The following is a 25929-nucleotide window of genomic DNA, read 5'->3' on the forward strand; positions in this document are numbered from 1 at the left end:
TGCGCAGATGTACTGGTACAATAGAAATTTTAACAAACTTTTTAGAGTACCCAATTCTTTTTTTCCAATGAAGGGGCAATTTAGCTTGACTAATTCACTTACGTTGCACATTGTTTTGGGGCGAGGCCCATGTAGACATGGGGAGAGTGGGCACACGGACAGTGACCTAAGGGATCGAAGCTGGGTCATTGGAGCCGTGAGGCAGCAGTGCTAACCACTGCTCCACCCTGCTACCCCATGGTTTGCTACTCTTTGTAAAATTGTTTCATGTTTCAGAAAATTTAAAGTTGACATTTTTCTTGTAATAAAATGCAGTTCATCTTTGAATCAGTTATTTTGAGTTCCGTGTAAACCAAATGAATACCACAGAAAGCATTTTTTTCCCCAATATATTTTATTGAATAACTGCAAAATTAACACGACAATTCCAAGAATGCCACTAAAACCAAAAGCACAATCATCAGATATACAGTTTACCTGTCAACTCAGAAGCTTATTAGTACAGAAATTCCACCAGAGGAAGCCAAGAAGGAAGGAGCAGACAACAAGTCATTTTGCCAATTCCAACGTTGAAGGGAAGAGTTGGGAGTAATTTTAAAAACGCAATGTTGCACAGTCAACATCATATTTCATATTGACTTCTTGTTTTGATCAAGATCTCATTATTGACTGCCTACACAGGCAACTATGCTAAAGTGGAACGTTCTGGATTAATAAGCAAGGTGTAATATAAATAAATTCAATCATTTTAGCTACAAGTCTACAAATCTACAACGCAGCAGTTAATTTGGGTTCAAATCCTAAATCAATGCATCGTTACCTGGTTTAGCCTCAGCTTTTAGATCATATCAGAGATCACAAAATAATTTAGTTGTGGCCATCACAATGGGTTCTCACATTCTTTACATATCCCTAATGGCCCTTGACTTTACAAAAAGGAATTCCCAAATACAGATCCTCCACACGATCAAAGATCTCCAAGGAGGGCAAAGATTAAATGTGATGTGCAATAAAACAGGAATTGTTACATTCCATAGAATCCATACAGTGCAGAAGGAGGCCATTCAGCCCATCGAGTCTGCACCGATCCTCCAAAAGAGCTCTCCAACTGTGCTCATTCCCCCGCCCTATCCCGTAACCTCACTTAACCTGCACATCTTCGGACACTAAGGGGCAATTGTTTTTGGCATGGCCAATTCAGCTAACTTGCACATCTTGGGACTGCGAGAGAATACAGGAGCAGCTGGAGGAAACTCGCACGGACACAGGGAGAATGTGCAAACTCCACACAGACAGTCCCCCAAAACTGGAATTGAACTCTGGTCGCTGGCACTGTGAGGCAGCAGTGCTAATCACTGTGCCACCATGTAGTTAAGAAAAGCATATGTATACTCGATTAATCGCAGTGTTGTCACAAAGGGAGATAAACAAATCTGGTGTTCACCTTTCCAAATTTGTGTGAACCTTTCACAATTGACAAGGTGCGGGCCATTTAATTAATTCAGTTTTGATTCTTCTAATGGACAAATTCTTAACTGAAAGTTAATTCTATCCATCATATGCATAAAATAAGTCAAAATATCTTATTATTTAAAACACAATTTAACATTTCCCATTTAATATCACCATCGTCTACAACTAACCAAGAGGGGAATGATCTGATCTAAAAGAGGATTTCACAATTTCCAAAGTTCAGAAATGAATTAATAGAATGTGTGATGGGAAGTCAAAATGGGAGTTGGATGGAGTACACAACCCAAGGCAGAAATGATAGATTTTAAAAACCGAGTGACTTAATCTGAAACAAATTCCAATTGTTGTTAATAAAAGAGCTTTTTAACCACCATGAGCAGAATTTTATGATGGATTTATGATGAATTTGAGTGGGCCAAGTTGCCGAGTTATATTTTTTCCTATCAGCGGGAATAGATATTCTGTGCAAATGCTTGGTATTCATCACTCAGTAGTACATGATTGTCAAGCCTAAGTGGCAAGTTAACACTAGGATTTCAAATTGTAATGTTCTACTTGAACATCTGGGAGGGGGCAGGAGGATTGGGGGATGAAAGAGAGAAATGGAAGAAAGTCAGTCATGATAAGACTAAAGCCCTATACACTAAAAAAAAATTACAATCATAAATGATTTGCAACACATGAAAGTCTATATACATTTTGCATATTCCGCCAGCAAAGTGATTTAATTTACTTAAAGGAATATTCACTGCTGAACACATATTTTGCAGGCCACTGCTACTCCAAGCACACTAGAAGATGCTGTGCTTGAGTTAAGTGTTAATGCATGCTATAGCTAATCTTTTGGTACTTGAAATTGATCTTTTTCTTTTCTGATTGCATCCATTGTAGAAATTGCATCTTTCATTCCAACATGCTCTTGTACACTCATCTCCCTGTAAAAATAATGTTGCTGTTTAGAATTTAGCACTCCTTCAATCCCAATTGTGAACAGGAATCCTGTGCTCAAATCGCAACAACACAAATAATTACGTGAGCAAGAGGAGGTAATTTGTAAAATATGCTGCTTGGTGTAGCAGATGAACTCTTTGCTGGGATAACGGAGAGCTGCACACAAACTCCAAAGGGTAGGATGGATGAAGGAATCTAGGAAAGAATGAAGGAGTGAAGCAATGATTACTGTGACCCTAAATTCTCAGAGTTGGGAGGGTGTTGGTGACAGAAAGATGTCCCTTTCCAAGATCAAAATTATGCTCATTTACGTTGATGTCAATCATTAAAAAAATACAAAAGCTTAATAAAAGGAAGTTAATTTTTTTTTGCAACTCGCTCTTTTTCTCTTCCTTCCTCGGCAACAAGTCTAAATTCTGAAGAATGACAAGCGGCCAGATTCTCCATTCCAGAGACCAAGTGTTAGTGCCGGGACAGGATTCGTGGACTTCTACGGCAGCAAACTGGCACTGCACCTGGGCCGGTTCAACGAACGTTAAGGGGCTAGCACCAGCTCACGAGGAATTCAATCAATTCCAATGGGAAATGGTGCGGGATTCGGCAAGTTCACATTGACAAGCAGGACGCTGACAAGCTGCAGCCGCATATACAGACTGCACTCCCCACATGCACTATCCCAGCCAACAACATGGCAGCGAGGAGACTGGCACCTTGTTTCTCAGATGTCAAGCTCCAAACCCTGCTAGACGCCATAGAGGGGAGATGGGCGATCCTGTATCTCGGGGTGGGAAGGAAGCTGCGGCTGGCGCTGTTCTCCGGGCCTGGGTGCAGGATGCAGAGGTGGTCAGCGTCTTAAGTAACACATTCTGGACTGTGTTCCCCTCACCCCAGGAGAACGCCGTCTACAACCTCTGGGAGCAGATGAAGACTGGAGGGGGTCCCGCGAACCTGTGGCCCCTCAGGGCAGCAGAGCAGAGGGCCCGGGATCTGGTCGGCGGGCCCCAAGGGCAGTCGCTGGGGTGGTGGTTGGCATTGGGCGAGGAAATGAGACCCCACTGAGCTGCAGTTCCTCGTGTCACGTGTGTCACCCCCCATCCCCACATGACCCTCACACCCACCACAACCCCTATACACACCACTATCCCCACACCACCCTCACAGCCACACCACCATCGCTACTGAGCCCCACCCAAATACAATTCTTGTCACCTCCTCAACACACCGCCTGTACACCCACTCACTCCCTGGCCTGCAGTCTAATCATGTATTGTCTTGCAGGAGTTGCTGTTGTTGGAGCGGGCCCTTCAGGTGTTCTCCGCCCCTGTCCCCAGCCACAGCCAGAACCCAGGTGCTGACCAGCAACGAGGACAATACCGACATGGACGGGAGCCATCGGCCCGAATCCCAGGACACCCTGGAGCTCGGGTCTGGGTATGATACATCTCCCATCACAGCTGTCTCTAATGCCGTCCATCATCCCAGAGACAGTCACCTCAGTTGGGCAATTTAATGCAATACAGCAATACAGCTCTGGTACAGCAGGTGGAGGTAGGAACTCCTGAGGGGTTGGACGGTCAAAGGGCGTGCCGGCCCCAGGGACTAGCTGCCATCCAGATGGGTTTCAGGCTTCTGGAATGGAATGTCCCGTCGATCATGAAGATTGAAGTCACAGAGCCAGGGACTGCATGAGGGGTTATCGGTGAGCATCCAGCACCTGCAGATTTGGTTGGAGGAGTCCAACCGCATGCAGGAGTAGAAGGTTCTGCCGACCATGCTTGCCATCCAGGTCAACACCGCATGGGTGGCATCTGCAGTGGAGGCCTTGGGGGCGAGGTTTTCAGCCAATGGATCAGCGTGTCCAAGGTATTGGGCACTCTGTGCAGGTGGTGGCTGAGGCCCAGGACATGGCTGCCCTCTCATAGGTAGCCATGTGCCAAAGCCACCTGGTTATTGCAACAATGCTCCTGAGCGTGGCCCAGTCTCCGACGGTGGACAGCGTCGTCGGCATTGCCGAGGCGCTGGCCGACATGGCACAGACCCAGAGGGAGGTGGCTCAGTCCCAATGGGAGATGGCGCTGTCACGGGCAGATGTGGCATAGATCCAGAAGGTGGTGGCGAAGTCCCAGACACAGGTGGTCTACTCCTTGTGCTCCATGGTCACGAGCATGCAGAACCTGGTTGAGACGAGAATGGGCCTCCAGGACTGGCAGCGCCATGTGGTAATGGCGCCTCAGGGGTTAACTCCGCTTGGACCCCCATCCCATGGAGTAGCCCGGGGGCCATCGGGCACCCCAGGCGAGGAGGAGATGATGGGACCCATGCTGGTAACACCCGCAGGGAAGGTGGCGGAACACTGTAGCACCTTGGACTGCTCCCCTCCTGTCCTTGGCACATCAGATGGGCAGCGGGCAGAACAGGGTGGCAGCACACCACCTAGGACACCTGAGCAGAAACCAGGCCCATCCAAGCCTAATCGCCCCAGAAGACAGCCACCAAAGGTGACGCAGGTCACAGGGCGGGAATCACAGCAGGTCACCTCTTGATGTACAGTCTAGGGATTCACCTAGATGTAGCATAAGGGCCCGTAAGGCCAGAAAAGTAGATACCAACATGGGTGCAAGGCACAGTTTGCGATAATGGATAGGGCACAAATCTGTATATATGGTTTCACATGAAACACCTGTGCACAATGTTATAACCTGCCTCGGTGCTCTGTCAGAAGAGTGTGACGGGTGGGCAGATATTGAGGGTGGACTTAGCTGAGGGACCGCCGATCTGCCAGCGCTCACTGCTCCGGGGTTTCACCCCAACATCTCACCATCACCACCTCTGTCACCCCAGGGATCCGATGGGACTGTGTGAGGGATGGCAAGTTCGCATGCAGGGATCACTCAGGTGCTACCGGGGGTAGGAGTCAGATGTTCTCAAACGATGCGGAGTACCAGAGCTCATCGGAGAGCGGGTCATCATCATTCTCCATCCAACGGACCATGCCTGCTGTTACTGCCACCCCAAGGCTCATACACCGTAGTGCCGCAGGTATGTATCACAGAAGAGGTTGCGGGGGGGGGGGGGGGGGGGGGGGGGGGGGGGAGAGGAGAGACACAGAGACAGACAGACAGACAGACAGACAGACAGACACAGATAGAGAGAGAGACAGAGAGAGACAGAGAGCCCTGGCCAGAACACCCGCCCCCACTCTCCAACTCGGTGAACCTGGAGGCGATCAGAGCATCCCATGCGCATTGGTCTTGGTACACACGTTGTGCCTGTCTGGGCTCCATGTCCGGGTTATGGGTGCAGACATGCAAGTTCATCAAGTGTAACCCCTTTCAGTTTGTGAAGAGCGGCCCGTCATCTGTAGACGCCCCCGCAACCTCCTCTGTGATACATACCTGCTGCAATACAGTGTGTGAGTCCTGGGTTGGCAGTAACAGCAGGTATGGTCCATGGGCTCGGTCCACATTGAAATTATGTATTGTGCTGACTGGGCATACAGGGCCTCCATGACAGCGTGGATGCAACTGTGCACCGAGCTTTGCGAGGTTCCGGGCAGGTCCCCACTCAGCCCCTGGAAGGACCCCGTAGCTTAACCGTTCAGGGTGAACGTCACCTTGACGGGTACAAAGAGCGTGTGTCCTCCCCCTACGGTGCCAGGTGGACTGGCAGATTTGCGCACGGCATCCCTGCTCAGCCGGAGTCTTTGCCGGCATGCCTGGTGCGACAGGTCCTCGAATGACAAGAGACTGGTACATGAAAATGAAATGAAATTAAATGAAAAGAAAAGAAAATGGCTTATTGTCACGAGTAGGCTTCAATGAAGTTACTGTGAAAAGCCCCTAGTCGCCACATTCCGGCGCCTGTCCGGGGAGGCTGGTACGGGAATCGAACCGCGCTGCTGGCCTGCTTGGTCTGCTTTCAAAGCCAGCGATTTAGCCGAGTGAGTTAAACCACGCCATCAGGAATTCCCCCCCCCGGTGGAGGTGGAGAATTGCGGAGGGCTCGGAGAATACCGGTTCAGGCCCGCCAATGATATGCAAACGGCATTTACTGTAGATAGAGGGGAAAGCATTGACGCCGCTGTCGAGGGACCAAAGAATTGAAATTTGGCGTGAATACCGATTTTCCCCCAATCACCTTTCCCAATTTCGGCACTGGCTGACGGAGAATCCCCCGCCCCTCAGGTCTTAGAGAAGTTAAACATGGATTTCACTATACCTCACTCTCATGAAAGGGTTGTAACTGAACTCCTCTCCAATGGTGGATGGGATGGTAGGTTTTCCAAGTCCATAGTGTTCCTAAAAATAAGCACAAAAAACACAGCTAAGAGTCTAAGATTTAGATTTCCCAAAATTTGGTAATGAGCTATTAATGCATTATAGCAGTTAGCTACTTATGCAGAATACTTTGGGTACTTAACCCGAGGATCCAGTCCTAAAAGAAAGTAAGAAATCTTGCTGTAAATTACTTCAATTTCCAGCCAGTCACAAAGAAGAGACATACTGGATCAAAATGTTCACTCTGTTTATGTCTCCACAGATGCTGTCAGACCTGTTGCATTTTTCCAGCACTTTCAGTTTACATCTTGTTTTCCTATCCATTTACCAAGCCTCACTCTCCTTTCTGACTTTAACTAATGATGTCTCCCTACTGCTGTCATTCAGAAATGGGGAGGAGGCCTAACCACCGTATTAACCTCTCATCTTTGAGCCAGAAAGATGTGGGTTTGAGTTCCATTCCAGAGATTTGAGTTCAAAATCTAGGCTGACACTCCAGTGCAATACTGAGGAAGTGCTGCAGGATCAGAGGTGCCGTCTTTGGTGTGAGGCGTTAAATGGAAGCCCCATCTACTATCTCAGTTGAATGTAAGAGATCCTACAACACTATTTTGAGAAGAGGGGAACGCCAGTGTCATGGTCAATATTTATCCCTAAGCCAACATCACCAAAACAGATGATCTGGTTTTTAACACATTGCTGATTGTGGGAGCTTGCTGTGCATAAATTGGCTTCCATTATTCTTGTATTGTAACATTGATTACACTTCAAAAGTACACTTCAAAAGTACTTCATTGGCTGTAAACTATTTTAGGATGCCCTGGGGTTGTGAAAGGCATGATATAAATACAAATCTTTCTTTCACTCTTCCTGCCAATGATCTTTGCAATTTGTGTGTCTAGGTCATTAAGCACATCTTTTCCCTACATGGTGGCCTGCTGCACAGTCTTGTATAGAACCCATCAGAACTCCTAGTACTGACTCAGACACAGGGAACAGGGGTTAGCACAATTGGTGGTCATTTTGCTTCTTATTTTGATTTGTTACTGGCAGTATAGACAAGGTCAGTTCTAATTTGCTTCTGCACCATCACTAAAGGGAAATATTTCTCTGCATATGGTTAAGTGGTGTTCACTCAAGCAATGGTGAAGGATGTAAGGTGCATATGGTAATAGGCTATGCAATACAACAAATAATACCAGCCTCTTGCATCATGCAAAGAATATAGTCACTACATTTAGGGAGATGGTTAAATCAGGTCTGCTACCATGAAACATTAAGCCTTATATTTTAAAGACCTGTTCTTTCAAATGGTTGAGGCAGAAAACCTGTCGTGGGCCATCTGTGTATGTGGCATTGAACTCAATAGATGTTAGAAGTCAAACCTACATTTCATTCGGTGGGATGGTGGCACAGTGGTTAGCACTGATGCTTCACAGCGCCAGGGGCCCAGGTTCGATTCTGACCTGGGGGGGGGGGGGGTGTTACTGTCTGCGTGGAGTTTGCACATTCTCCTTGTGTCTGCGTGGGTATCCTCCAGGTGATCAGGTTTCCTCCCACAGTCTAAATATGTGTAGCTTAGGTGGATTGGCCATGCTAAATTGCCCCTTAGTGTCCAGGGGTTGGGTCAGGTTACGGAAAGAGGGCAGGGATTGGGTTAGATAGAGTGCTCTTTCGGAAGGTTGGTGCAGACTCGATGGGCCGAATGGCCCCCTTCTGCACTGTAGGGATTCTATGATTCCAGCTAATTATAATGGCTAGTAGATCAGGAATTGATCATTTGATGGAAGTGGACAGTTCACTCACTTATGTATCAAATTCCATGTATGCTTCATTCTAATGACTTGCAACACATACCTTTGCCCAAGCTAATTTCTGTTTGATTGCTGCATTGTTTGGTTCAACATGTCGGGCAAATTTGAGATTGTTGATGGTATACTCATGCCCACAGTACACCCTCTAAAAAAACAAAATATAACATTAATATCTCATATATAAAAATTTGAAATTTAAAAACACAAATTTCATCATAATTCCTCATAATACTCGGTGTGGTAGCAGAAACTCATCCAGAGTATACCGTAGTAGTTCTAAAGGAAAAAGCAGTAAATTATGGAAATTAAAAGTACCAATATTGTCCGAATTGGTCTTGCATATCTTAAAATAAAATTCCAGATATTACTGATCTGAACTAGGGGTTAAAAACTTTGAATGTTTCTTTCCTATGTTCCAGTACCTTTTCATTAATTTCCTTTTTAAAAATTCAGATATATAGGTAAATATTTGTGCTGACCAACCTAATGGTGCCAAAGTTCCATCAACAATGGGCCTGCACTTTTGTGTCTTTGGCTGATTTGGTGGGGCTCTTGTCTTTGAGCCAGAGGATAGTAGGCCCAAGTCCTGGGCCAGGACTTTGCACATATTTTTGGGATACATTTTGCTGCCAGACGGAGGGAATCCTGATGGAAATCCCAGACAAATTCTCAGATTGAGAGACTACGTGCTGATGCTGGGACTGAATCGGTGGTGTTCTACCACCACAGAAGCGGCGCCAGTCCCTGAGTAATTCAGGATCCATTAATGGGCTGGCACTGGTGCCACGTGGAACTAGAGCAATTCCAATGAAAAACTATGTCCGATTCGCCAGGCTCAGGATTGGCACTCGAGAGGCTGACGCGCTGCAACGGGATACAAGCACTCCACTCCCCACACACACTCATTCCAGCCAACAAGAAGGCAGCCTGAAGAGCAGCATCCCATTTTGCAGATGTGGAGCTCGAGACCCTGCTGTATGCCGATGAGAAGAGGCGGGGCACCCTGGAGTGGGAAGGAGGCTGCCAAGTGTCACCGTACAGTGGCCGGGGCGCAGGTGGCAGAGGCTGTGAGCGCCGTGGGCCTAACTGCCAGGACCGGCCAGCAATGCTGAAAAAAGCTGCATGACCTCCTCATGGCAGCCAGGGTCAATGGCCAGCACCATGCCTCTGGTACCAACCTCATTCCAACAAACCCATAACCCATCCCACCACCTGGAGGGTGAATGGACCCCGCATGCCAGCAGTCTACTCACACCTCACCCTGCACCACATCCAGCACGCATACCGCCCGCCATGGCCGCGTGCCCTGTTCGCAAAGCCCACCACCTGCCCACCCCCTTTGCTGCCGTGTCCGACTGCCTAACATGTGCATTTTCTGTCTCCCAGCAGCCCACCAGCTCCCCTTGAGAAGGCAACACACAACTGCAGGGGGAATAGAGAGAAGACTGGCAGGCACTGGACCTGGTCGATAGGCCTGCAGAGAGGGCATTCGCTGAGGCGGTCAGCATTGGGGGACCGAGTGAGCTCCCGCTGAGGTTTGGTGTCCCTATGGCACACGTGGCTCAACCCCCACACCACCCCCCCCCACAACCCCCACACCACCCCCCCCCCCCCCCCCCCCCCCACACCACCCCCCCACAACTTCCACATCACCCCACACCACCCCAACCCATGCGCAGTCCAACTATGCATCTTGTCTTGCAGGATCACCTGGCGATGAGGCAGGCCCTTCTGGTGCCCCCGCCTCTGGCCACAACCCCAGGACACACAGTGACGAGGCAGCACCAGTCAGCAACGCGTGTCCCCAAATGGCATCCCACGACACCCCGGTGCACCAGTCCAGGAATGACACCGGCTTTCCGTCACAGCTGTCTCCAACACCCTCCACCATCCCAGAGACACTCACCTCGGTTGGGCACTTTGGTGAAGAAACTTCTGGGGCACGATCTGGTGCACACCACACACATGCTGTGGTACATCAGGTAGAGGTAGAAACCCCCGAGGAGACAATTGGTCGGAGGGTGGTCCGACACCAGGGACTAGCTGCCGTTCAGGTGTGTCCCAGGCTTCTGGAAAGAGCAATCCCATCGATGCTGGAAATGCAGTCACAGAGCCAGGGACGACATGGCGGGTTGTCAGCAGCCATCCGGTGCCTGGAGGTGCAGTTGGAGGACTTCAACTATCTGCAGGGGCAGGAGACAGTGCCGACCATGCTTGCCATCCATGTCAACACTGTAAGGATAGTGTCCGCGGTGGAAGTCCTGGAGGTTAAAGGTATCGGCCATGGGTTACTCTGTTCGGACGGTGGTTGAGGCACAGGACAGGGCTGCCCTATGTCAGGAAGCTATGTACAGGGCCACCTAGACATTGCAGCAGTGCTGAGAGCTTGACCCAGTCACAACGGATCATGGCTGCGGTCGTCAAAGGCATTGCCCGGGTGCTGACTTACCTGAAATCATTCAGAGTGATGTGGCACAGTCTCAGAGGGACATGGCCCAGTCCCTGTGCTCCATGTCCACGAGCATTGAGACCCAGTTGAGACGAGAGCGGGCCTCCAGGACTGGCAGCGCCAGGTGGCAGGGGAGCTCGCTCCGGCGGCACCTCGTCCCAAGGAGTAGCCTAAAGGCCATCATGCACCCTGAGGGAGGAGGTGGTAATGGCGCCCATGTCAGAGATCCCTGCAGGGGAGGGGCTCGAACACCACAGCGACTCAGACCCCCTCCCCCTCCTGTCCCTGGTGCATCTGATGGGCAGTGGGCAGAACAGGGTGGCAGCAAGGCATCTGCGACACCAAAGAGATCGCCGGGCCAGTTCAGGCCCGGCCACTCCAGAGGACGGCTGCCAAAGGGGACCCAGGTCATAGGGCGGGAATCAAAGCAGACCGGTTCCACCCCTGATGTACCACCTGGGGATCCACCCAGACGTAGCGTTGGGTCCCAGCAGGCTAGAAAGTTAAACACTAGTTAATTTGGTACAGGTGCAGCATACAGGATAGCATTAAGGGCTAGGGCACAAACATGGTCACCTGTTCACAATAAACACCTGTTGTTCACAAGTGTTTCAACTTACCTGGTGTTCCATCAGGAGGGTGTGAGGGATGGGCTGGGCTGGCTGGCTGCCGTGGGGGCGTGTGGATGTGTGGCCGCTGGAGGAGGGCACAAGCCAGGGTCCTGGGGTCAACTGCCGCTGACCGTCCCGATACCTCGACCCACTCCTATCCCTCTCCACCCCAGTCATCCCCCCACCATCGCCCCACGGGTTCGGTGGGACCATGTGATGGTATTGCCAGCTCGCATGTAGGGATAACCCAGTTGGACGGTGGAAAGTGGGCTGGAGTCAGAAATTGTCAAACGATGTGGAGCACCTGAGCAGGCCTATGGGAGAGGACACCATCATCCTTCATCCCATGGACAAGACCTGCTGTTACTGCCAATCCAGGGCCCGCATCACATCATCACATAGCGAGACAGGTAGGAATCACAAAGGTGGTTGCAGGCGCGGGGGTTGGTGCAGGGAGGGGGTGATCAGCTGGGGTTAGGGGAGGGGACGGGATGTTCGTGCCACTGTCAGCCAAGCCCCCAATCGGCAAACTTGGAGGCACATTGCGTAGCCTCCTGTGCCTGCCTGGGCACCATGCCCTGACCATCCTGGCCCTCCCCCGCATCTTCCTCGTCGGACGAGGCCTGGAGTTCATCCTCCTCCTCCAGCATGTCGGCGTTCTGCTGCATGATGTTGTGGAGGACGCAGCAGGCCACCATAATATGGGAGACTCTCCGAGCATTATCTTGGAGGGCTCCTCCAGAGCGGCCCAGGCACCTGAACCGCATCTTCAGGACGACAATGCACTGCTCGATTATGACCCTGGTTGCGCCTTGGGCATTGTTGGGCAGGTCTCCGTGTTGGTCTGCGGCTTCCAGATATGCATCATCAGCCATGACTGCAGCGGATAATCCCTGTTGCCCAGAAGCCAATCTCACCCGGGGGCGTACCTTGAAGCTGTCGGGAACCGTCGAGTGTGCCAGGATAAAGGCGCATGAACGCCTCCTAGGTATTGGCTGCAGATGTGCATCTCGTGGTCACACACCAGCTGCATGTTGATGGAGTGGTACCCCTTTTAGTTTGTGAAAACCACCCCCTCCTGTGGTAGAGTTTAACGGAGGACATGCATCGTGCCGACACCCCCCTGAACCTGGGGCATCCCGGCGATGGCGGCGAACTCTGCTGCTCGGGCATCCTGATGGGCTCAGTCCACATTGAAGCTAATATATTGTGCTGAGCGGGCTTACAGGGCCTCCGTGACGGCGCAGATGAACCTGTGCACTGAGGTCAGCGAGAACGCAGACAGGTCCTCATTCGGCGTCTGGAAGGACCCCGTGGTGAAAAGGTTCAGGGTGACTGCCACCGGGAGCGGCTGTCCTCGCCCATAGGCCCGCGGTTCCGGGTGCTTCATGATCCAGCAGATATACCGTACGATCCCCCAGCTCAGCCGTGCCCATCTAGCAGGTCCTCCAATGACAGGCGCTGCAGGTACACACACAAGGCCTAATGCAGCGCCTCCTTCCCACCCCCTCCTTGGCCTGTTGGGAGTCCGGCTCTCCATCCTCACCTGCTGGCCCCTGTTAGTGCAGAGTCTTCCCAGAGCAGCTGCTGCTCGGACAGCTTGAGTGCATCCCCCACGGCTGTAGTGGCAAGGCAGATGGCAACCATTCCTGGTTGTATTCTGAATTCCATTGTCTGCAGCGGGTGAAAGGCAGACATGTTAGCTTGGTGCGTATCCCGTGCCCAACCAGGTCCAACTGGCTACACTTTGGATATGGTCTGCGCTGTAGTGCCTGCCTCTGCATATCCCCCTCTGATCCCTCCCTCATTCCCCATCCCCACACCCACCCCGATCATTCCCTGGCACTCTGCCTTCCGCACCACACCTCTGGCCCCATCGGTGCATGGCACCATAAGGGCCTCTGGCTATGGCACCCATCCCTGCTGGCAGGGGTACCGATGGCTACCATGACCCATGTCAGCGGTATGCACTCCGACCCCCCATCCAGCGCCCTACTATTGAGGCTACTGTGGACATTGCCCTTGGGTGGGCTGAGTGATGGCCTGCCATTGGGTGGCGCTCAGTTGTGGCTAGCGGAGGGGGGATGGATTGGTGGGCTGTAGGGAGGGGTTGGGGCAGGGTGGGTGCATCCAAATAGCCAGTGTCGCGCTATGCAACCACAGGCCACAGAGGGTGGTTAGTGGGGTGCGCAGCAGGTTGGCTGCTTTGCAGGGTGAAGCAATGGCGGTCAGTGCCTGGACACCCTGGTCTTGGGGTGGGGGGGGGGGGGGGGGGGGACACCCCAACCCTCCGATCCATCCCTTGGTCAGCCCTCGCTATTCCTCCCAGCCCTGGCTTAAGCCCCCCCAGCCAGCCATGATCAGCAGCCCACAGCCATGCCTCTGGGAACAGGCCGCCCTCCGCTCTCTCCCTCAGCAGCCACTGAGCCTGTTTCCAGATTTGTAAAGCACCAGGAGCACCTCGCAGTCGGCAATTCCCTGGCGGAGGCGGATCATTACGCGAGCCCTGGAGAGTACTGGGACGGGCCTGTTAATGATATGCCAACGGCATTTCCTGTACCCGAGGTTCAGAACGCATTCACACCGCTGTCGAGGCACTGGATCATTGTGTTCCGTTGAGCACCCGGCGCAGGCCTCAATTTGTGGGTGACGTGCGATTCTCAGCCCAATCGTGTTTCCCGATTCTGGCTTCAGCCAACGGAGAATCCCCCCTCCTCCAGGTGGGAGATTAAACCAAGATCCAGTTTACCTATCTTGGGGGTTGAGATGAATATAGCAGATTGCATGATATCCTTTAAAGAGCAGGAAGTTCTTGCGGTGTCCAGAACAACGGGCGAAATTCTCCCAAAACGGGAGAAATCGTAAAACTGCCGTAAAACCCGGGCGGGTTTTACGGCAGCGCGCCCCTTCCCGACGGGGGACCGATTCTGGTCCCCCGTCGGGGCTAGCAGCCCGACGTCGGAGGCTCCGACAAGTCGGGCTTAACGAAAATCGTTAAGCCCGCTTGCCGGAGTTAGCGCCGGCTGACGCGTCATATGACGTCAGCCGCGCATGCGCAGGTGGGAAGACTCCACCCGCGCATGTGACGTCATCGCGTTTTTGCGCGAAACCCGCGCATGCGCGGGCCGGGTTGCCCCTCAGCCGCCCCGCGTATTGATACTGCGGGGCGGCGGAAGGACAAATAGTGCGCGGGCATCGGGCCCGCTGCCCGCGATCGGTGCCCACCGATCGCGGGCCCATGGCACCCTTGGCACGGCCGTGGTACTGCCGTGCCAATCGGTGCCATGGTTATTTTTTGCGAGTTTGTCACGACGTTTTTACGAACGGCAGGACCAGGTGTGTTTGCCGTTCGTAAAAAGGTCGTAAAGGGCTGGGACTTCGGCCCATCTAACAGCTGAGAATCGCTGCCGGCCGTAAAAAAACGGCGGCAGCGATTCGTGTCGGGATTTCGGCGGGGGGGGGGGGGGGGGGGGGGGGGGGAGAATAGCGGGAGGGCGTCAAAAAAGTCGGAAGGCCCTCCCGCTATTCTCCCACCCGTCGTGGGGGGGGGGAGAATTTCGCCCAACATTTCTCCTGTAACCGACCCTAACAAAAACAAATGAACTCGCCACTTGCCTCAATTCCTGTTTGCAGGGCCTTACTATACACTAACTGGATGAGGTGTCTGCCAATATAGCAACAGCAGCATCACCTGAAATGTGATTAATTAATTAATTAATTAGTTAATTAATTCTCTCGACTGAGAGGGTGACAATGTGCTTTGTAAAGGCAGTTTCTTTATTCACACTTCTGAAAAGCATCGTCTGTTTTATTTAATTTCAGCAATGCTCTATTCTCGCATTAGCCAATCTTATGGAATTAAATTACCAATTCAGTTCCAAGTTACAGACAGTTTAAGGTAGAACTATGGGCAAGACTGAATTCTCACGGCGCTGAGGACCCGGGTTCGATCCCGGCCCCGGGTCACTGTCCGTGTGGAGTTTGCACATTCTCCCCGTGTTTTTGTGGGTCTCACTCCAACAACTTAAAGATGTGCAGAGTAGGTGAACTGGCCACGCTAATTTGCCCCTTAATTGGAAAAGAAATAATTGGGTACTATAAATTTATTTTAAAAATGACTCAATTCTCACAGAATCCTTACAATATAGTCTTCTGACACTATTGAGCACCTCATATCTTCAGGCGTGGAGGAAGCAAAAGAACAAATACAAGGGCAGGAAAAGGAATAAGGAATAAAATATCAGGAAAAGAGGATCACAGAAATTTAAGTGACTGGAAACAGATAGTAGGTTTCTTTTTAAAAATTGTAAACATACAAGTCAAAATGCACTGCTGACATCAGTGTTGAATGTCCAAAATAACAGGTTAACAATTAGAATCATTACTCAAAGGCAAAAACATTTACCGTTTCAGGTGGCAGGCTGCCGAGAATGTCAATCAGAGCTCGGTACATCTCCTCACCAGATCCTTCAAAGAATTTGCCACAGCCAGCAACAAATAATGTATCACCTGTGGGGAAATGACAACAACTTAAATCATTATAGGGACAATACTTGGCCTTGAAGTAGATTCTGTGAATACGTATAAGTAAAAATAAACATGTCACAGGCAAAGAGTAACAATTAGCTTTTAAACAGTGGAAACCCAATGCCCTTAATATTCTAAACAGACCTAATACAAGAGAAACCCTTGATATTCAATTAGAACAATCAACAGAGGTCATTAAAAAACAAGCTCAATGGATGTAAACAATAGTCAGTGTATAACATGGCTGTGATCTAGCGGCCCCGTTAGCTGTGGGTGCAAATCTTGTTTCATAAAATCCCTACAGTGTAAAAGGAGGCAATTCATCCTGTTGAGTCTGCACCGACCCTCCGAAAGAGCACCGTCCTTGGGCCCACTCCCCCGCCCTATCCCTGCAACCCGGTTACCTAACCTGCACATCTTTGGACATTAAGGGGCAATTGATCATAGCCGATCCTCCTGGGTAGCACAGTAGCACCGTGGGTAGCACTGTTGCTTTACAGCTCCAGGTCCCAGGTTCGATTCCCATTTGGGCTAATGTCTGTGAGGAGTCCGCACATTCTCCCCGTGTCTGCGTGGGTTTCCTCTGGGTGCTCCAGTTTCCTCTCACAAGTCCCGAAAGACGTGCTATTAGGTAATTTGGACATTCTGAATTCTCCCTCTGTGTACCCGAACAGGCGCCGGAATGTGGCGACTGGGGACTTTTCACAGTAACTTCATTGCAGTATTATCATAAGCCTACGGAAACTGGACCATCCGAAGGAAACCCATGCAGGCATGGGGGGAACATGCAAACTCCACACAGTCACTCACGACCGAAACTGAACCTGGGTCCCTGATGCTGTGAGGCAGCAGTGCTAATCACTGTGCCGTGTTGACCACTAAATCTCACAATCAGCCAGAAATGGGATCTGCACCCGTGAGATCTGTTTGAGATCTTCCCGAAACCTCCCAGCGGTGATTTAGTCATCACAGAAAGAGCGTGAACCTGATTTCCATATATTTTAATAAATTTAAATGTGATTACCGAGCTTGACGTCCATGATGCATCCTCCGCTCCTTGCGACGGATGTCATGCCAGCGTAATTCACTACTGGTTTTCAAAAGCTAAAACCAGTCCTGATAACCATGTTGGACGCGGAGGTGCCTGTAGGTCCTGGAAATTGAGGGACAAGGCTGGACATTGCCCCCTGTAGATGCCAAGAGGGAAGTGCCAGGGGGGCACATCAAGGGGGCTTTTGTGGGGTGGGGGTTACCTCTTCTATTGGAGCAAGGTTCCTCTTATGTGAGGTGGTGGGTAGAGGGGAGAGCTCTGATGCCTATGGGGTGGGGGTTGGAGAAGGAAGTTGGGAGTACCCCGATGCCTGTGAAGGAGGGGGCCCATATCTTTGTGGGAGGGGGACGGTTCCTTAAATTTAACATTGAGACCAGGGCACCCTATAAAATGGCACCTCAATCTCAGAATCCCAGCTTCACCGGCGTGTTTAGTCTGTGTGATGGTTGCCAGCACTTTGAAACCGCAGAGCACTGTTTAATCAGGCGAGAAAATCACACAGCTTTTCTTGCCTGATCCAAAAATTTTGGGAAAATTGCACCACCCCCATCTCTTCCACTTCATGGTAAAATTCCCCTTTGATTTGGGTTTTCATTATATTTGTGTCACATTCTTATTTTTAATGGTAGTTTCATTCCCACTGAGGAGCAATGATTTTACAAACAGCAAGTGCAAATCACAACCTAAACTTTCTCACTTTTTGTCTCAGTATGTGAAATACAACTTGCTTCTTGGTTTCCTGTCTGTTGTATTTGATCAGCTTGATGTGTGTGACAGGTCAGCAAATTTACAGATTGTGGGCACTAAATAGACGGAAGCTAAGGTCTCTTATTGGGCTCTAGTTATGAGGCCAGGGGAAAATTGAGTACCTCTTCAGGTACTCAAGGCCTGGGCCGGAGTATCAGAGGCCATTGGGAGAACATGTAAAGAGAACAGTGAAGCTGGGGTGTGAGTGATCAGTCTGGAACCCATTCATTTGCAACCAAAAGTCATGGAGTGTTTCTGAGAAATCAATTTATGCTTGTTCATAGAAACAGAAAATTGGAGCAAGAAGTCATTCAGCCTTTCCAGCCTGCTGTGCCATTCAATAGTATCATGGCTGATCCTCTATTGCCGTGTCTACTCCTGCTCTCTCCCCAAAATCTGTGTGTTTTGTTATGCTCTTGACGTGGCATAAGCTGCTTCCTTGATGTGCACTCTGACAAAGGAAGGTTCAGACTTGGAGATAGCTTCAACACATTTATTTAAACTGTTAACAATTCTCCTACTTGGATTTGACTCTCCTGTTAATCCTGCTATAGCTACTCAGACTGACGAACCAGTCTGCTACAATCCAGGTGGTGGGTGTGATGTATTTCAAATCAACCCTGTGTACTGACTGAGTGTCGCCACTGGAAAGAGGAAGATCATGTGCGCTGTGTCCTTTTATATGGGTTGGTGTAATGCCCTCCTGTGGCAGTGTCACCTCTTTGTGTGTCGTGAATGCCCATTGGTCGTGTCCTATCTTACTGACCTATTGGTTGAATGACTGTGTGTCATGTCTCTGGTGCTCTCTCTGATCTAGTATACGTGTATTTACATTAACCCCTTGTGTATTTACAGTGATGCATATCACCAGACTTTGATATCTTTAGAGTCTCTAAAATCTATTTCATTCTTAAATACATTCAGTCACTTGGGGGCGATTTTGAGCCCACATGCAAGGTCGGCGATGCGGGCGGAAAATTAGGAGAGAATCGAGAAACGGGATTCTTTCCAGAAAGTTTGCGTTTCCCAATTTTCCTCACTCCTTGCCTGTGATGTCACACGATTCATAAAGGGAACCTCATTTAAATAGATTTGATTGAATTTAAATACCATTAACAGACCCCCTGCCACATCATCCGCCCTCACTAAATATTCACACCTCGCCGAGGTTTACAACAGGTTTGGCCAAACTGGAATCAGTTGAGGGAATCCCTCCGGGGTCACGGGGTGGGGGAGGTTGAAGAGAGAGACATGCCTGCGTAATTCCCTAACACTGCCCCATGGCATGGGTTGACACTGCATGGTGGTACGGTAACAACCTGGCAGTGCAAACCTATGCAGTGCCAACCTGTGCCAGGGGCTGGCCCTAGTGGGAGCCCCATTGGGGGGTTGGGTTCATTTAAAAGTGGTGGTTGTGGGGGGAGGAATTCTGACGATGATTGTAGTGGGTAGGGGGGCCGATGCCACCGTGATGAGTGTTGGGGTCATTAGTCAGTAGCGCTGATCTGGGTGCCCTTTAAAGATGGCACCCCAATTTCGGTGGAGCCAGGTCCCAGCTCTATAGCCAGGCCCCATCCCACCAGAGTGACTGTGTAAACCATGGCCACTCTTTCGGAGGCTCCAGATCTGGAGAGAATACTGGTCTGTGCGACTAGAGAGTTACCCTTCCAGTTTTCAGTCTGAGCCTGTCCCTTTGCCAAATTCTTGTAAGATTCTGCCCTTGGCCTCCACAGTCTTCTGTGGTAGAGAATTCCACAGGTCCACTGCCCTCTAAATGAAGAGGTTTCTCCTCATCCCAGTCCTAAATGGCTCAACTGTATCCTGAGACTGTGTGCCTTGTCATAGACATCCCTAATCAGGAGAACCATCATCCCAGCATCCAGCCCATTCAGCACCATCAGAATTTAATATGTTTCAGTGAGATCCCCTCATTCTTCTGAACTCCAGTGAATACAGGCCGAGTCAGCCCCAATCGCTCCTCACACAACAATTCTACTATCCCAGAAATCAGTCTGGTTAAATCTACTAAACTAGCAGTTCAAAGACGCAAGGTTTCATGGTTCAAAAAGTAGCACACCAGTAAAAACATGGGTTAGTTAAGACACCCTGGCTCTTTTGGCCATTGTATGCATTGCGATAAAAAGATTTCTAAGACCGTGGCTACCAGTTGTACCATGGTAAGGTTGGAAAAGCAGGAGGGAATAAATAAGTAGACAGGGGAAATGTTGGTGTGGTGGCAACGTCACTGGTCTTGCAATCCAGAGGCCTAGGCTAATGTTCTCGGGGGAAAAAAGGTTCAAATCTCACCATGACAGCTGACAAAGTAAGTTAATAAAATCTGCAATATAAAGCTAATCACCAGTGATAGTGACCATTAAAATCAACCATTGATTGTTGTAAAAACCTATCTGGTTCACTCCACGTTTAGGGCAGGAAATCTGTCATCTGTACCTGGTCTGGCTGACATGGGACTCCAGATCCACTCTGGTCAAGGGCAATTAGGGATAGACAATAAAAGCTTACCTTGCCAGTGACACACGTATCCCATGAAAGAATGACAAGAGTGCCTTTATACAGATTTAAAGTTGCTTTGTAAAAATAAAACTATGGAGGGTTTTGATTGGGAACATGGGGAGGAACCGTTTCCAGTGACAGCAGGGTCAATAAGAAGAGAAAACTAGATCGAAGGGAACTGGCAAAAGAACTAAGCATTTTGGGCGGGATTTTGTGGTCAGCAGTAAAGCAACAGTACTCGCTGATGATCTTGAAGAAAGGTGCCAACAAAGATCTAGTGAGCTTGTGCGCAGTTTTCTCTTTTCTTTTTTTTTTTAAAAATAAACAATTTTATTGAGGCAGTTTTTGGCTTTGTAAACAGTTACAGACATTAACAGAAAGAAAGCAAAAAAGGCAAAAATGTGCAAACATCCACATACATTCCATACTTCAGTCGTAACCTACTGCACAAGCCCGCTCCTCTCCCACCGGTACTACCCGCCAATTTATCCCTCCTACTCTACTCTACTCTACACTCCCCCATCCCCTCCCCCTGCTGACGCTCACTCTCCCGCAAACAAGTCAATGAATGGTTGCCACCTTCGGGCGAACCCCTGTACCGATCCCCTCAAGGTGAACTTAATTTTTTCCATACCCAGGAAACTCGACATGTCCGCAAGCCACAACTCAGTCTTCGGGGGCTTTGAGTCCCTCCACGCCAATAGTATTCGTCACTGGGCTATCAGGGAAGCAAAGGCCAAAACATCGGCCTCTTTCTCACCCTGGACTCCCGCGTCTTCCGAAACCCCAAAAATTGCCACCCCTGGACCCATCGCCACCCTTGTTTTTAGCACCCGGGACATGACGCCCGCAAATCCCTCCCAGTACCCCCTAAGCTTAGGGCATGCCCAAAACATGTGAACGTGGTTCGCTGGTCCTCCTGCGCACCTAGCGCATTTGTCCTCTACCCCAAAGAATTTGCTCATCCGAGCCACCGTCATGTGGGCCCGGTGAACAACCTTAAATTGAATCAGGCCAAGCCTGGCACATGTTGTGGTCGAATTTACCCTACTCAGGGCCTCTGCCCACAGCCCGTCCTCCATTTCCCCTCCTAGCTCCTCCTCCCATTTGAGTTTCAGTTCCTCCGTCTGGGACCCTTCCTCCCTCATGAGCACCTTATAAATATCAGAGATTGGGCAGCACGGTGGCCTAGTGGTTAGCACAGCTGCCTTACGGCGCTGAGGTCCCAGGTTCGATCCCGGCTCTGGGTCACTGTCCGTGTGGAGTTTGCACATTCTCCCAGTGTCTGCGTGGGTTTCGCCCCCACAACCCAAAGATGTGCAGAGTAGGTGGATTGGCCACACTAAATTGCCCCCTTAATTGGAAAAAATAATTGGATAATCTAAATTTATTTTTAAAATAAATAAATAAATAAATATCAGAGACTCTCCCCTCCCCTCCTTCCCCTCCAGAGACTATTCTGTCTTGGATCCCCAATGGCGGGAGCCGTGGGAAGGATGGGACCCGTCTACAGACAAAGTCCCGCAACTGTAGGTACCCGAAAACATTTCCCCTTACCAGACCAAATTTCTCCTCCAAGCTCCTCAAACTCGCAAAGCTCCCTTCCAGGAACATATCGCCCACCCTACCCACCCCTTCCCGCCGCCATGCTCGAAACCCCCCCATCCATACTCCTGGGGGCAAACTGATGGTTGTCGCAGATTGGCGCCCAAACAGACGCCCCCATCTCCCCCACATGCCTCCTCCACTGGCCCCATATCCGCACGGTCGCCACCACTACCGGGCTGGTGGAGTACCTGGCCGGCGGCAGCGGTAGAGGAGCCATGACCAGGGCTGCCAGGCTGGAGCCCCTGCACGAAACCGCCTCCACCCGCTCCCAGATAGACCCCGTACCCACCATCCACTTCCTTATCATAGCGATGTTGGCCGCCCAGTAATAATTAATCAGACTCGGCAAAGCCAGCCCTCCCTCGCTGCGGTTCCTCTCCAGCATCGCCTTCTTCACCCGCAGGGATTTTCCCGCCCAGACAAAGCTCATGATCAGCCCGTTAACTCTTTTGAAGAAGGACTGTGGGACAAAGATCAGGAGGCACTGAAAAACAAACAGAAATCTAGGGAGGATTGTCATCTTTAGTCTGCATCCTCCCTGCCAGCGACAGTGCATCCCATCTCCGAAACTCTCCCTTCATTTGCTCCACCACCCTGGCCAAATTTAACTTGTGCAGCCTGCCCTAGTCTCGTGCCACATGGATTCCCAAGTACCGGAAATTTTCCACAACCAGCCTAAATGGTAGCCCTCTCAATCTGTTCTCCTGGCCCCTTGCCTGTACCACAAACATTTCACTCTTGGCCATATTTAATTTGTATCCTGAAAACTGGCCGAACTTCCCCAACATTCCCAGTATACTTCCCATCCCGGCCACTGGGTCCAACACGTACAGGAGCAGGTCGTCCGCATAAAGAGAGACCCTATGTTCTACCCCACCCCTCACCATCCCCTTCCATCCCTCTGCGGCTCTCAGCGCAATCACCAGCGGCTCTATGGTCAGCGCAAACAGCAGCGGGGAGAGCGGGCAGCCCTGTCTGGTCCCTCGGTACAGCCTAAAGTACTCCGACACTTCTCGGTTAGTCCTGACGCTGGCCTTTGGGGCCTGATATAATAATTTGATCCAATTCACCAGTCCCTCCCCGAACCCAAACCGTCCGAGCACCTCCCATAGATAGATAGTCCCACTCCACCCGGTCAAAGTACTTCTCAGCGTCCATCGCCACCACTACCTCCACCTCCCTGCCCACATTGAGTAATCATCTCAGGTTGGCCGCCAGCTGCCTACCTTTCACGAACCCAGTTTGGTTCTCCGGTACGCAGTCCTCAATTCTAACCGCCAGTACCTTGGCCAGGAGCTTGGCGTTAACATTAATCAGGGAGATTGGCCTGCAGGACCCGCACGCCTCCGGGTCTTTACCCCGCTTCAATATCAGTGATATAGTGGCTTGCGACATTGTCGGCGGCAGGGTCCCTCTGTCCCTTGCCTCATTGAAAACCCTCGCCAAGACCGGGCCCACCAGCTCAGAGAACTTCCTATAAAACTCTACTGGGTATCCATCCAGCCCCGGGACTTTTTCCGACTGCATACCTCCTCCACTCTAATCGGGGCCCCCAGCTCATCCACTCGCCCCCCACCTACTGTTGGGAATGTTAACCCGTCCAGAAACCTTTTCATCTCCTCTGGTTCTCCCGGCAGCCCCGAAGTATACAGCTTGCGATAGAAGTCCCGGAATACCTTATTCAATCCTGCCGAGTCCTCTACTTTGCACTCCTCCCCATCCATCACTCTACTTATTTCCCTGGCCGCCTCCCTCTTCCTGAGTTGCTGCGCTAACAGTCTGCTAGCCTTTTCCCCATGCTCGTACACCACGCCCCTCGCCTTCCTAAGCTGTTCCACGGTCCTACTCGTGGATAGTGCCCCCAGTTCCGCCTGTAGTCTCTGCATCTCCCTGAGTAAAACCTCCCCCGGGGACTCCGCGTGTTCTTCATCTATCCAACCCATTTCCCTGACCAATCTATCCATCTCTGCCCTGTCTGCCTTGGCTCTGTGGGCCCCAATTGAGATCAGCTCCCCCCGCACTACTGCCTTTAGCGCCTCCCACAGGGTCGCCGCTGAGACCTCCCCCGTGTCATTCACCTGCAAGTAATTTTGCATACACCTCCGAAGCCTCTCACAGATCCCCTCCTCCGACAGCAGTCCCACGTCTAGCCTCCATTGCGGACGTTGGTAGTTCGCCCCCCCCGATCTGCTGGTCTACCCAGTGCGGGGCATGGTCTGAGATAGTAATTGCCGAATATTCCGTGTTCTTTACCTCCCCTATATAATCCCTGCTTAGTACAAAAAATCTATCCTAGAATATACTTTATGGACGTGCAAGTAAAACGAGTAGCCCCTTCCTGTCGGCTGTCTGGCTCTCCAGGGGTCCACTGCCCCCATTGCTCCATAAACCCTTTCAGCTCCCTTGCCATTGCTGGGAGTCTACCCGTTCTGGGACACGACCGATCCAGCCCCCGGTCAAGGACTATGTTAAAGACCCCCCCCATTATTAGTCTGCGAGAGTCCAGGTCCGGGATCTTCCCCAGCACTCTTTTAATGAAGTCCACGTCATCCCAGTTCGGGGCATATATATTCACCAGCACCACTCTTCTCCCCTCCAGTCTACCCCGAACCATCAGGTATCTGCCCCCCGTCTGCGGCTATGCCCTCCGCCTCAAATTGCACCCGCTTGATGATCATGATTGCCACCCCCCTGGACTTCGAGTCCAAGTCCGAGTGGAAGACCTGGCTAATCCAGCCCTTCCTTAGCCTGGTCTGGTCAGACACTTTCAGCTGTGCCTCCTGCAACATAATTACGTCCGGAGCCCACAGGTGCGCGAACACCTGCTCCCTCTTAACCGGCCCATTCAGTCCCCTGACGTTCCAGGTGATCAGCCTGGTTGGGGGGCACTAGTACCCCCCCCCCCCACGCTGGTCAGCCATAGCCTTTCTCGGGCCGGCCCCTGGCCCGTGCGTCGTGCCATTTCTGGCCCGCCTCTTGGCTGCCTCCACCCTCGACCTCCTTTCCAGTGCCTATTTCAAGTCCCTCCCACGCCAGCAGAACAACCCCCCCCCCCTAACAACACCCCCCGATACCCCCACCCCTGCCATCCACTGGCTGTGATCTCCCCCCCCCCCCCCACCACCTGACTCACTTGACTAGCCAATCTGCTAGCCCGGTGACTCATCACTCTGGCGCCCTCCTGTCTCATTCCCCTTGTTTCCCAGTCCTCATCCCCACTCCCCAGCGCCCCATCCCCCTCTCCAACCCGCTGGAGCAAACTCACTGGCACAGGAAGGCATGGACATCAACAAAACAAAAACCCCCCAACCCACGTCCTTGGCCCCCCTTGCTGACCGGCCCCCCTTAGTTACCGTGCCGGCTCCAGTGTCCTCCGCGAGCCGCACAAAAAGTAAAAATCCGCCCGAAAAGGAAAAAAAAACAGAAAAAAAAAAAAGAGGAAAAAACAAAAACATGAGAAAAAAAAACAGACCAGTGTCCATGAACAAAGGAAAGAGTCCCAAATGTTCCGTCTGGCACCTTTGACCCAGCAAACTGTTGAACAGCAGTGCCTTCATACAGTAGTCCTCGGGCCCTAATTCGCGCCCTCGGGGCCTGTTGGGACCAGCCCCTGATCCCTCGCAAAGTCCATCGCTTCTTCAGGCTCGGAGAAGTAGTGGTGTTGACCCTGGTGCGTGACCCATAGCCGAGCTGGGAACAGCAGACCGAACTTCACGTGCTTCTTGAACAGCACCTCCTTGACTTGTTTAAAGGCTGCTCGCCGCCGAGCCACCTCCTGGCTTAGGTCCTGATAAATGCGGAGAACACTGTTGTTCCACGTGCTGCTCCTGGCGCTCTTTCCCCACCGCAGCACCCGTTCCTTGTCCACGAACCTGTGGAACCTAATCACCATCGGGCGGGGCGGGGG

At 51.1% G+C, this 25929-nt stretch overlaps 1 protein-coding gene across 5 annotated transcripts in view; it reads right to left on the reverse strand.

The window, feature by feature from the left end:
- Window positions 1–375: 375 nt before the first annotated feature.
- Window positions 376–25929, reverse strand: part of hagh (hydroxyacylglutathione hydrolase) — a 37761-nt gene continuing 12207 nt past the window's right edge. For all 5 annotated transcript variants that reach the window (XM_038820924.1, XM_038820926.1, XM_038820922.1 and 2 more), the window contains exons 6-9: window positions 15981–16084; window positions 8559–8660; window positions 6643–6722; window positions 376–2408 (exon numbers count right to left, since the gene is read on the reverse strand). In XM_038820924.1, coding sequence (XP_038676852.1) covers window positions 2309–2408; window positions 6643–6722; window positions 8559–8660; window positions 15981–16084 — 386 coding nt within the window. In that variant the 3' untranslated portion in view covers window positions 376–2308. The remainder of the gene's footprint in view (window positions 2409–6642; window positions 6723–8558; window positions 8661–15980; window positions 16085–25929) is intronic.

This window comes from Scyliorhinus canicula, chromosome 15 (assembly GCF_902713615.1).
Source record: "Scyliorhinus canicula chromosome 15, sScyCan1.1, whole genome shotgun sequence".
NCBI lineage: Eukaryota > Metazoa > Chordata > Chondrichthyes > Carcharhiniformes > Scyliorhinidae > Scyliorhinus > Scyliorhinus canicula.